A 13,654-nucleotide genomic window follows, 5' to 3' on the forward strand; every position below is an offset into this window, starting at 1 on the left:
GGACCGGCCGGAGCCGCAGCCGTCCTCCCCCCGCTCACCGCCTCTGCCCACTAGCAGTGCCAGATCGCAACGCCTCGCCCAGCCCCGCCGGGCGGACGGGTGGGCGTCCCTGGCGCAAGACCCGCCCAGCCCCTCCCGCCTCGCCAGAGCCTGGCCCCCGATTGGCCGGCAGGCTGGAAGTGCGAGGAGGCGGAGCCCGTCTCTGCCGGCTCGCGCCCGGAAAGGTCGGCAGGGGAGCGCGGGGTGCCGCTGGGGGGGCGCGCGGGTACGCGGCGGGCGCCTAGGAGACGCAGCGGCGGTTGGAGCGGCGGCGCTTGGTTCGGGTCGCAACCTCTGCCTCCCGCCGCGGCCCGCAGTCCGCGGCGCCCGAGCTCCGAGGCGTTTTCCCGGGCGCTGGGCCCGCGGCGGCCAAGACGGCGGGCCGGCCGGGCACGGGGCGGCGGGCACTGTGCTGCGGGCTGCGGTGGTGGGGGACGGCGGGCTGCGGCGCGGGCCCGGGGCCCGGCGCGTGCGGCTGGGAGGCGCTGTGGGGGGCTGGCGCGCGGGCGGCGGCCGGGGCCATGGCCGAGGGCGGCGGGGCCGCGCGGAGGAGGGCGCCGGCGCTGCTCGAGGCGGCTCGCGCGCGCTACGAGAGCCTGCACATCTCGGACGACGTGTTTGGCGAATCGGGCCCGGACAGCGGCGGGAATCCCTTCTACAGCACGTCGGCCGCCTCGCGCTCCTCCTCGGCCGCCTCCTCGGACGACGAACCCGAGCGCCTCGGCCCCGCGCGGGGCCCCGGCTCCCCGGCGCCTGGCGCCCCCACCGCGCAGGAGTCGGAGGAGGACGAGGCTGGCGCGGGCTGGAGCTCCACACTGCGGGACCGCCCGCCCCCGCGCTTCGAAGACACTGGCGGTAAGGCGCGGCCCGGGGGAGGCCAGGCTGCCCCGGCGCGAGAATTCCAGATGCTCCGCCCGCCTGCTTGCGGGTGGCAGCTGTGCGTTTCAGGAAACACACGAGGCTGCAGGAGCGGGGCTCTAAAGTGCAAGCGAGGCTGCGTGCGGGGCTCCGCCGACTCTTCGTGGGTGGACAGGAAGAGGCGAGGCCGCGGCAGCACTTTGCGGCTGGCGAGGACGGGGCAGGGGGGTGCTTCCCTCACTTGCTAGAAGTGTCCTCGCGTCCTGCAGCGGAAGCCAATCACACCTGTAGGGTCTCTCCTTAGGGGTGAGTTAGACTTTACTAGTTGAAGGAATACTGGAAACTTGACATGTCTTGGGACTGGGGGAGTCATTTTGTATTGCTGGCTCCAGAGCAAGCTTACCCAGATGCTAGGTGTGGGGCAGGTAGCCGATGGAGCGAGGCTGAAAGGTTATCAGTGGCATCTTCACTGGACTTTAGTTTTCTCCAGTTAATCAGAGAAACTTTCCGTGTCTTGCCATTCAGGATCTCTTGTGAAAAACAGGGAAGAGTGAAAGGATCAGTTTAGCAGCGTTAAGGCGCTTGCTTCAACAGAAGGCGCTTTCACGTGTTTCCTGCTTATTGCTATGGTCATAGACCAGCTGGAGAAGGTCGGAGAAAGGCTGGCAGCTCTGCTGTCTGAGATCCTCTTTGCTGCCTCCTTTTGGGGAGTTGGTTTGTAAATATCTCCACTTTCCCTTCAGAAGCTCAGCAGCCTCTGTCCTCTCTGGGAGGTGGAGGCCCACCGTTCCCACTTGTCCTCTGATGCTTTTGTTCCTTGCTCTGCGGCCTTCTTGGTCTTTTGTGGCAGTCCCTTGTTTCTGCACACTATTTTCATGGATGGACTTGCGTGCAGCTTGTAATGTTGACCTCCAGGGAGTGGCTGCAGTGGGCTTGATGCTGGACCTTATGCAACTTTTCCTACCGCTTTCCCTGATGATTGTTCAACCAATGGGGAACCTAGCACATAGGAGGACAGGCTCGAGGGACTCCTGGCTGGTCCTGGACTGGGATCAGGACATCATGCTGCAGCCTGCTGGTAGGGCTGGCTGGCTTCTCAGCAGGGAGTGGTCTGCAAACCTTAAGCAGGCTGGCTGCAGTGTGAATTTACTAAGCTACAGCTGGCCTTCCAGAGTCCAAGTTAGCTAGACAGTGTTTGGGGTGGATCAGTTTAAAAGCATCTTCTTATTTGGGCTTTGATTAAGAGTTTGGGAGTTTTCAGTCACATCACTCTGTATAATCCTTTTCCACCCCTATAATTTCCAAAATGTCATACGGTCTTCCAGCCCCAGACAATTGATTTCCTGTTGGCTCTTAAGAATTGTACCTGCCCAGAGCCCTGGTTTGGCAGGCCTTAGGCTGTAATGTCTGTGATCCAGTTTTTGATCCCGGAACACCTGAGGTGTATGTCTGCTTGGGCAGATTACAGCATTCTGTATTGGGGAAAATAGGGAAGTTGTGTTAGGTTAAGCCTGGTTATGAATCAGATTTGTGAGGGCTGGTTTGAGAAGGTTAACATTTTTAAAGCAATATTATGTTTCTTAGTAACCTATAAATGGGAGAAATTCTGCAGCAGAGCAGTTACCACTGCAGCAGTTAAATGGTCTTGAAGAGCAGTTGGTGTTAGGTTTAAATTCTGCTTCCTTCAGATGTCTACTGTGTTCACACCTAGATCTGAGAATCACAGTCAAGCACTTTAACCAGACATTAGTGGTTATTTGTGGAGAAGGCGATGGCACCCCACTCCAGTACTCTGGCCTGGAAAATCCCATGGACGGAGGAGCCTGGTAGGCTGCAGTCCATGGGGTCGCACAGAGTCGGACACGACTGAAGTGACTTAGCAGCAGCAGCAGCAGTGGTTATTTGATGCTATTTAGACCTAGTTTTGTTTTCCTATTTTGTGTAGGAGCGCAGCTCTGCTTAAGAATTTTCTTTCTCTTTGCAGCACTGCTCGCTGAGGGAAGTTTGGGTGGTGGTGGAGGGATGAGGTTGATGGTTTATTATGCAAGAATTCAGGTTCCCTATAACAATGGAAATGATTTATGGGGGCTGAAAATAGATGCAGAAATATGCTGCTGGTTAGAAAAAAATCCCTGTATCTTAGTGGTATGGAGACAGATGTGTGCTTAGAGGCTTGAGAGCTGCACCGAGGTCACCCTGAGAGCAAAGAGGGTCAACCTGTGAAGTTTCCCAAGTCCAGTAGATAAGACTCTCCAGCCAGAGTGGGTTCCCCAATTCTAGGAATGCAAGCTGCATTTCCCTGCATCTTTGTTTCCCAGTTTATTGATGGGTCTCACTGGGCTGATCTGGTGGGAAGAGGACCAAGCAAGAAGGTGACATTTTGATTTGTAATCAGTGCTTATCAGAGAAAACCCCTAACAGAAATTGCTGTTGTTGCTAGACTCAGATGAGGAAAGCAAAGGATTCTAGACTCATGGAACAGGTTTCCTGCTTGCCTCCTGCTATAAAAACAAACAAACAAAACAATACATGTATGGAAATAGCATATACGCATGTGATTGTCTTAATTGTAAATGTATATCGCTTGTGCTGAGTGTGGGTGGTTTCTTCTGTCAGAAGGAACTTATGACCGATGTCTCAGGACCCTCTTGATAACCTGGAACCCTTTTCAGAGAGTCCCTGTGTAGAGAGAGACACTGGGCACCATTGTGCTTTTCATCTGCATTCAGAGCTGCCTTTGGCCCCATGGGAGGAGAGCACACAGTAGGGAGACTGAGGTGGCAGAGTGAGGAGGGTTGAGACTCTGACTGCCCTTCAAGCTGTTCTGGTTCCTCAGCCTCCTCCTTCTGTTTTTTACCCAGTGTATTTAGCTTCCTGGATCAGGCTCTCTAGAAGTGCAGCTGGCACTTATAGGAGGGGAGGTCCTCTCCCTCACACCCCCTTCTCTTCTTTCCCCTCTTCCTGGATCCCCTGGGATGATTTAAATACAAGGACATCCATTTGCTGCGCTGGCTGGCTGACAGGCTTTTAACCCCTGTGTGGATGGAAGGTCAGCCTGGGAGCAGAAAGTGGTTACTGGGGGCTCAGGGCCCAGAACTCTATCCTTGCAGGCACCACCACCCGCAGCCCCCCACCAAGACAGTCCCTGTCAAGCTCTCAGCCTCATCTGCCTACTGTGGAAACAACCAACATAGCATGCAAACTCACTCTTTGGAAACAGCGTGAAATTCAGCTGCTTTGGGGCTCCTGCCCTTTCTGAGCAGTCTGGTGATTCATTCTCTTTGACGAGGCAGAGGAACGGGCAGATCCGCAGACACTCAGGACCCTTCTGTTCAGCTTTGTGAGTCCTGTGTTGTGGCAGGCTGGAGTATGAGCTTCCTCTTTCCATAAGAGGTTGGACTTCACAGGAGTCTTCTTCCCGTGTACCATGTCAGCCACCATCAGTCATCATTCAGTAGGGAGGTATGACCTTGAGAAGCTAGGGAGGAACATACTGCCTTGAAAATCAACACTGTGAAATGTCTTATCTCTTGAGTGTATTGTTGGTTTATTTGGTTTAGAATCTTTTTGACTAACAAGGAAGAGAAGCATCTTTTTCTTAAAACCAGAATTATACCAATACCTTCTACTGTAATGGAATTTGTGAGCTAAGATCCTGGACCCCTCTCTCCAATGTCAGGTAAGCAGCTGCTTCCACCTTGAGCTCTGTAGCTCCAGCACGAGCTCAGATCATGGTAAGCTGTGAGATAAATCGCATGCAGTCCTACCTGATACTGAAGTGTGTTCCCAGTCACAGAATTCAGAGAGAGGAGCTTTGTGGGAGAGATATTTTGCTCTTTTTCCAGGAGTCTTTTCCTGTGATGGGGAAGCTTGAGCTCATGATGAGGATAATAACACACAGTGTGCATCTGTAACTTGCTTTATCATGCATTATTGCACTGAATCTTCACAGGTACTTTGTGTGGGAGAAGTTCTCTTCTGCACTTTACATAGAAAGAGGTTGGTTTTTTCTGCCAGAGTCTTGGGGGTAATGAGATTACCTTGGCTAAGTTATCAGCACCATCTAAGTACTCAGACTTGATAATTCAGGAAAGGTAGTGAGTTGTTTTGTTTTTAATTTAGACTTTTTTCCAGTAAAAAATATTTATATTTATTTTAATGTTATGCATGGATGTACTATTTACTTTTTTGGAAGCATATATAGTTCTATGAGGCTTAATGCAGGTATGGATTTGTGTAACCAGTCCCACCATTGAGGAATGAAACAGAAGAGCTAGGATTTTATCTCACTTCTAGTTTAACCCCTGCGCCGCTGAGCACAAGGAGGTCAGAGCTCCTCTGCAGGGAGCAGGGCTTTGGACACACCAGCCCCTGGGAGTGCAGTGTGGTCTACTAAGTCTTAAAGTCTAAAACTCACCCTAATTTTTAAAGAGCTGTGATTGTGTATTTTTTTCTTATTATATGTAATATATGTTCATTTTAGGAAGAAATGAAAAAAAATGATAAAACTTAAAAATCCCATAATCTCCTATTACTCAGAGATAATCACAGTTATCACTTTGAATGTATCCTTCATATATCTTAAGTTATGTGTTATTGGGTGACCTACTTTTTAATTCTAAGTAATATATTGTAAACATTTTCCATTTAAATTATAAAATGTCTTTTTTAAAGAATCTGTTCCCTTTGGGTGGGTATTGGGCTCATTGCCCCCTCTCCCTTGTGCTTACAAATATTTATTTGTATTTTTTATGCTGTTATAAATATTTTTGAAGTTTAAGCTTGTGTGCACATTTTTAATATATTCCTCAGCATAAAATGATCAAAACTGAATTGAATGAGGATTTTGTACATTTTCACTTTTTCTTAATATCTGTGAAACAGCCTTCTGGAAATGCACCTATTTAGACTCTGGTCAGCAGTGTACCAGAAAGTCTGTTAGAAAGTCTGGCTTCTAAGGCAGCAAATCAGTGTGTAATTCCTACTAGCAGTGTGGTCCTGAGTGAGTGGTCCCTGTGATAAACTCAGAGGTGTGATACACACAGTGCTCGAGTCATGCACAGCACGACCGTAAGCCCCCCAGGCCCAGGTGAGGAGAATCCCTCCATGCCTTTCAAAGCAGCACCTCTCTGCCCCGAGGGGAGCCATGCTCTGATTTCTGTCACCATCAATTACTTTTGCCTGTTATTTTGGTCTCGGTCTTAGTTCATCATTACATCTGAGATGTATGTAACAATCTATTTTTATTTTGCTGTATAGCATTCCATTGTATAAATACTACAGTTAGTTATCCATTTTTCGGTATAAAGAGCAATACTGCATAGGAACCTGGAATGTCAGGTTCATGCATCAAGGCAAATTGGAAGTGGTCAAACAAGAGATGGCAAGAGTGAACGTCGACATTCTAGGAATCAGTGAACTAAAATGGACTGGAATGGGTGAATTTAACTCAGATGACCATTATATCTACTACTGCAGGCAGGAATCCCTCAGAAGAAATGGAGTAGCCGTCATGGTCAACAGAAGAGTCCAAAATGCAGTACTTGGATGCAGTCTCAAAAATGACAGAATGATCTCTCATTGTTTCCAAGGCAAACCATTCAGTATTATAGTAATCCAAGTCTATGCCCCAACAAGTAACACTGAAGAAGCTGAAGTTGAACGGTTCTATGAAGACGTACAAGACCTTTTAGAACTAACACCCAAAAAAGATGTCGTTTTCATTATAGGGGACTGGAATGCAAAAGTAGGAAGTCAAGAAACACCTGGAGTAACAGGCAAATTTAGCCTTGGAATGCGGAATGAAGCAGGGCAGAGACTAATAGAGTTTTGCCAAGAAAATGCACTGGTCATAGCAAACACCCTCTTCCAACAACACAAGAGAGGATTCTACACATGGACATCACCAGATGGTCAACACCGAAATCAGATTGATTATATTCTTTGCAGCCAAAGATGGAGAAGCTCTATACAGTCAACAAAAACAAGACCAGGAGCTGACTGTGGCTCAGATCATGAATTCCTTATTACCAAATTCAGACTTAAATTGAAGAAAGTAGGGAAAACGGCTAGACCATTCAGGTATGACCTAAATCAAATCCCTTATGATTATACAGTGGAAGTGAGAAATAGATTTAAGGGCCGAGATCTGAGAGATAGAGTGCCTGATGAACTATGGACTGAGATTCGTGACATTGTACAGGAGACAGGATCAAGACCATCCCCATGGAAAAGAAATGCAAAAAAGCAAAATGGCTGTCTGGGGAGGCCTTACAAATAGCTGTGAGAAGAAGAGAAGTGAAAAGTAAAGGAGAAAAGGAAAGATATAAGCATCTGAATGCAGAGTTCCAAAGACTAGCAAGGAGAGATAAGAAAGTCTTCCTACGTGATCAGTGCAAATAAATAGAGGAAAAGAACAGAATGGGAAAGACTAGAGATCTCTTCAAGAAAATTAGAGATAACAAGGGAACATTTCATGCAAAAATGGGCTCAACAAAGGACAGAAATTGTATGGAGCTAACAGAAGCAGAAGATATTAAGAAGAGGTGGCAAGAATACACAGAAGAACTGTACAAAAAAGAGCTTCACGACCCAGATAATCACGATGGTGTGATCACTCACCTAGAGCTAGACATCCTGGAATGTGAAGTCAAGTGGACCTTAGAAAGCATCACTATGAACAAAGCTAGTGGAGATGATGGAATTCCAGTTGAGCTATTTCCAATCCTGAAAGATGATGCTGAGAAAGTACTGCACTCACTATGCCAGCAAATTTGGAAAACTCAGCAGTGGCCACAGGACTGGAAAAGGTCAGTTTTCATTCCAGTCCCAAAGAAAGGCAATGCCAAAGAATGCTCAAACTACCTCACAGTTGCACTCATCTCACACACTAGTAAAGTAATGCTCAAAATTCTCCGAGCCAGGCTTCAGCAATACATGAACCATGAACTTCCAGATGTTCAAGCTGGTTTTAGAAAAGGTAGAGGAACCAGAGATCAAATTGCCAACATCCGCTGGACCATGGAAAAAGCAAGAGAGTTCCAGAAAATCATCTATTTCTGCTTTTTTAACTATGCCAAAGCCTTTGACTGTGTGGATCACAATAAACTGTGGAAAATTCTTCAAGAGTTGGGAATACCAGACCACCTAACCTGCCTCTTGAGAAATTTGTATGCAGGTCAGGAAGCAACAGTTAGAACTGGACATGGAACAACAGACTGGTTCCAAATAGGAAAAGGAGTACATCAAGGCTGTATATTGACACTTTGCTTATTTAACTTATCTGCAGAGTACATCATGAGAAACACTGGGCTGGAAGAAGCACAAGCTGGAATTAAGATTACCAGAAATATCAATAACCTCAGATATGCAGATGACACCACCCTTATGGCAGAAAGTGAAGAGGAACTAAAAAGCCTCTTGATGAAAGTGAAAGTGGAGAGTGAAAAATTTGGCTTAAAGCTCAACATTTAGAAAACAAAGATCATGGCATCTGGTCCCATCACTTCATGGGAGATAGATGGGGAAACAGTGTCAGACTTTATTTTGGGGGGCTCCAAAATCCCTCCAGATGGTGACTGCAGCCATGAAATTAAAAGACACTTACTTCTTGGGAAAAAAGTAATGACCAACCTAGATAGCATATTGAAAAGCAGAGACATTACTTTGCCATCAAAGGTCTGTCTAGTCAAGGCTATGGTTTTTCCAGTGGTCATGTATGGATGTGAGAGTTGGACTGTGAAGAAATCTGAGCACTGAAGAATTGATGCTTTTGAACTGTGATGTTGGAGAAAACTCTTGAGAGTTCCTTGGACTGCAAGGAGATCCAACCAGTCCATTCTGAAGGAGATCAGCCCTGAGATTTCTTTGGAAGGAATGATGCTAAAGCTGAAACTCCAGTACTTTGGCCACCTCATGCAAAGAGTTAACTCATTGGAAAAGACTCTGATACTGGGAGGGATTGGGGGCAGGAGGAAAAGGGGACAACAGAGGATGAGATGGCTGATGGCATCTCTGACTTGATGGACATGTGTCTGAGTGAACTCTGAGAGTTGGTGATGGACAGGGAGGCCTGGCGTGCTGCGATTCATGGGTTCACAAAGAGTTGGACACGACTGAGTGACTGAACTGAACTTGTTATCTATTATCCTATCTGTGGACTTTTGGACTGTTTTCAGTTTGGGACTTTTATGAATACAGCTGCCACCAGGGTTCTTGTGCTTGTTTTTGATGGACATGTACATGTTTCCCTGAGGTGTACATACCTAAGAGTAGGATTGCTGAGTCATAGAGTAGATGCATGTTTCAGCCTCAGCACTGTGGACACTGTGGGCTGGGGGTCCCTTTGTTGCAGAGGCTGTCTTGTGCATTGAAGTATGTCAGCAGTACTCCTAGCCTCTGCCCATCGAAGGGTAACAGCACACCTTCGTCTAGTCATGACAGATAAACATATCACTGTGCACTGTCAAGTGTCCGGTGGGGAACACAGTCTTCTGCAGTTGAGAACCGCTGCTGTAGTAGATACTGCCAGATGGTTTTCCAGTTTACACACCCACCAGCAGTGTATGAAGTGTGCCATGTATTAATTCAGCAGGCATATCGAACCCTGCTGGGATAAAAGGGTAAGTAAGGCATGTCTCCTGGGGTCCAGTAAGAGAGACAAAGTGAAGAAAATGAGATAAGAGTCTGTGATCAAGGTAAACACGGATTTAGATGGGATTCTAGAGGTGCCTCACCTAATCCAGCTGGGCTGGGGAAGAGGAGGTGCCTCTGGCAGAGGTGATCCCTGAGCTGCATCCTAAAGAATAAAAATGAATCAGGTGAAAAGGAAGGAAAAAGGCATCTTGAACAAGGGAACAACTTGGGCATAGGCTGGGTGGGGAGGGCCATCTTTGCCTAAGGGCAGCCCCATTCTCCCTTCAGCTGAGCAGCCTTCTGACAGTGTCTTGAAATTTAATGTTTGTAACTGTTACCACTGCAAGTAGCTGTAGCTAGAATCTGCATACTAAGCTCAGGCATAGATGCTGGATCCTGTAGGGAGTGGAATTTAGCAGGTTTGGCAAGCAATAAGTGCTCAGAGAGGGCGGAATCTGTGGAGAATCACTGGGGTCTTTTTAAGACAGGAAGAGGGAACATGACAACCAAAGTTACGGTCGTAAAACCTTTACTGGTAAGGGAAGCATAGCATTAGCTTCCAGTGAGGGGGAGATGTCATGCCACAAGAACAGTAGAGAACCTAACATTTCATGTCATATAAAGGCACATGCTGCCTAGATTGGCACATGGTGTAAAGAACTGTCTTCTACTTGTTTGTGAATTCCAAGAATTATTATTACAGAACTATGACTGGCCATGCTTTTTTCAGTTTATTAAATGCCTAGTAAGTATTCGTGTATATTTAATTAATTTATTAAAACAATTAGAAAAAAATCCTTTCACTTCTCATATCTTTGCCGTTGCTTCCAGCTTAGAACTGAGACATCCCACGTCGGTCTGGACGTTGGATCCTCTGTCAGCCGGGGTTCCCAGATTCCAGTCTTGTTGATGCCCTGCCCTCTGCCTCTCTCTCCCTCTCTTCCCATTGTCTGTGGAAGAAGAGTGATCTTTACAAACCTGAGCTTATCCACTCTCTTCTCTGCTTAAAACTTTTCAGTGGCTTCAACTTCAAGTCAAAGGTAATTCCCAAGTCCTGCACAGGGCCTCCTAGCCGCCTTCCTTTCCCACATGCCTTTGGACCCTTGTCCTGCAACACTCTCCAGCCACTCAATCTGCCCATCTTAGAGCCTTTGTGCCTGCCTGACTCTCACCTAGAATGTTCTTCCCCTCAATACTTGAATAGCAACCCTTGCTTGATGGTCTGGTCTTGGTTCAAATGTCACTGCCTCCAAAAATCTGAAATTACCTTCTTCCCTAAGGTGCCTTTTAGTATCCATTTAAGCTAATTTTTCTCCCAGGTCTGGGATGTTGGATGTTTTGGTCACGGTAGTTCCTCAAGTTTTGTTGGATGAACAAAAGAATAGATGGATGCAGAAGTAGATTTTTTTAAATGGCGTGGAAAGTGGTATCAGTGAATAAATGTTCACAAGGACCTGTGCATTTTTTAACATCCAAATTGTGGAAGTGTGGCTAGGTTGACTCACAGGGAGTGGGTTTCTTCCCAGAAAGGCACCAAAGCAAGTCTCGAGTGTGTTTTATAGGGATTTCCATCCAGGATGGAAGACTGGGGAACTCTCCAACCCTTGGGCTTCTACCCCCGGCCCACTTCCTAATTAACCTTCAAGCCAGGACTCTGTTAGGAATTTGTAGGGGAGCCAGCTGCTCGTGCTCCGTTAATTTTTTAACAAACACTTGTGCATCACTTCCTATCTGTCAGATAGTGTCCTGAGTGCTTTCTAGCCTATGTAATCCTCAAAACAACAATGTGAGGTTAGTACTATTATTTTTCCTATCTTTAACTTATGGAAACTGAGTCACAGAGAGGTTAAGTGACATAGGGTGGACTGGTCCTTTTGATTAGGGTATAAGCAAGCATCATATGCAGCATGATTTATGCCAGTCAGATCAACTAACTAAAAAGTCTCTTGTAGGGGGCTCTGAGTTGAAGGGCACTGTCATTCTCCAAATCTGTTTCACCTGTTGACTTTTATCCCAGGCATTGGCTGCACTTAATTTCCCAGCCCCACTGCAGTGAGAGGGGTGGCTGCCTGGGTTCTGGGCAATGGTAGATGAGGCAAAGTGTGGACCCCACTCTCAGGCCTGGTCAGGAGGGAGGCTCCTCTGGGCCTCCCTCTACCATCACCATCATCTTCATTATCATCGTCATCGCCTTCTTCATCACCACCATCATCACTGTACCCACAGAAAACTGTGATGATTTCTTTTGCCCTGCAGGATAGAACAAAGAGCGACTGTTCACCAACTTTGTGCAGGGAGCTAGAAATTGAAGACTAGGATTCTGGACCGGGAAGTGGGTTGGAAAGGGAAGCTGGAGAGTGACCTGTGATGTGTCAGAGATAACTGGGGCTACCAGGTGAAAGAACCTTGTGTCTGAATCACCATTTGGCGCAAAGCCACCCATGAATCAGCCATGTCTGCCATGGACTACATTTATGAAGAAATGAGCTTCTGTCTTGTTTGCTCCGTCATGCATTTGGCAGGGGCTAGGGGAGTGGGTGGTTACAGCAGCCAGCAGAATTCTATTTGCACAGATGCTTAAGGAAAGAGATAGATGGGGAAAAGCAAATTCAAATCAGTAGGGCTCTTATTGATTGTACAAGGATTCATAAGGAGAAATTATGAGAAAACTAGAGGAAAAAAAATGAGTTCTTTGCATTCTCTCAGTGAAGTTCCCATTGTAACTTTGGAACAGATGAAATGATGCAGGTAATCTGCCTGCACTGGACATTCTAGACTCAGTTATTAATTGCACGTTGGTGTTTTGAAGCAGTAGGGGATTGGAAAGAGGCTTGGTGGTCAGCTTCTGGTGGAGAGTGAGCACGCCCAGGGTTAAAGGCCCAGTCTCTGTTGAATGCTCACCCTGCGATCTTGGGCAGGGGGCCCAGTGAAGCCCAGCACTGAGAATCAGTAAAGACACACGGTTGAGCACAAAGCTGGTGCTTCATTCCAGGTAGCCGATTTTCATTCCTTCGAACTCCTTTTTTTCCTGTCCAAAATGGACATGATGAATATTATACTGCTTAGATTTTCAAAACTTTTTAGCAACCAGGAACCTCAGTACAAACCCAGGGGGGCTTCCTTTGAAGCTGGAGTGAGAGGCCCTCAGAACCTGTCCAGCTGGCCCTCCCTGGAAGCCCTGTGTGTGCAGCACCCTGTGAGTGCCCCAGGACCCCTCTATCAAGGGCTTTCAGCTGGGACCCAGGGTGAATGGAGGGAGACTCCCATAGGTGGGTGACAGACATCAGTGGAGAAGCAGTTACTGCTCTCGTATCTACTGGGCTCCATCCTCTCTGAGATGGTGGCTAGGAAGCCAGTAGGTGGAGGCAATATTGATGTTTCAAAAACTCCAAAAGGCTTCTGTGGCAAAGGCAATTAAAAATTTAATGACTTTAGAAGAACCAGAACAGGAGGAGACCTGTTTTCTCAAGTTTAGAAAATAGAATATAAGGGATCGGGATAAAGGATGATTTCCTGGAAGAAAAAAATATTAATAAGTGGAATCATTTCAAGAATGGTTAGTGAAGGGCTTGCTTATTTGAGCTTCTACATTTGGGGAACTGGAGAATCCACATCTTAAATCAGCATCCCTGGGACCCCTGCTGAGTTAGTGAGGTATGCTGAGTAATGGTTCTGAGGTTCTGTGGTGAGCACACCTTCACTTCAGAATTCACATTAAAAAAATCTACACCTTATTCATCTGTCGATAATGATGCCTACTTCCCTGGCCCCCAGCATTTGAGGTAAATAAAAATGGTTCTTTGGTTTGTTCTTAATACTCATGTATTTCAACAAAATCTCCAATCTGATTTCCTTGGCTAGCTGAGGAACTGGACCATAATTATGGCATCCGAGGGGACATGCATTCTGAATTCCCAGTGGACTCTGGAAAAGTATGAAAGTGAAAGTGTTAGTTGCTCAGTCGTGTCTGACTCTGCAACGCCATGTACTGTAGCCCGTCAGGCTCTTCTGTCCATGGAATTCTCCAGGCAAGAATACTGGAGTGGGTTGCCATTTCCCTCTCCAGGGGTTCTCCCCGACCCGGCATCGAACCTGGGTCTCCTGCATTGTAGGCAGGTTCTTC

The 13,654-nt window shown here is 47.2% G+C and overlaps 1 protein-coding gene across 1 annotated transcript in view; it reads left to right on the top strand.

The window, feature by feature from the left end:
* Positions 1-560: 560 nt before the first annotated feature.
* The window catches only part of PGBD5 (piggyBac transposable element derived 5), a 97,276-nt gene continuing 84,182 nt past the window's right edge, over positions 561-13,654 (top strand). The window contains exon 1 of the mRNA XM_052641459.1: positions 561-894. Coding sequence (XP_052497419.1) covers positions 561-894 — 334 coding nt within the window. The remainder of the gene's footprint in view (positions 895-13,654) is intronic.

The sequence above is a fragment of the Budorcas taxicolor genome, chromosome 5 (assembly GCF_023091745.1).
Source record: "Budorcas taxicolor isolate Tak-1 chromosome 5, Takin1.1, whole genome shotgun sequence".
In the NCBI taxonomy this organism is placed as follows: domain Eukaryota; kingdom Metazoa; phylum Chordata; class Mammalia; order Artiodactyla; family Bovidae; genus Budorcas; species Budorcas taxicolor.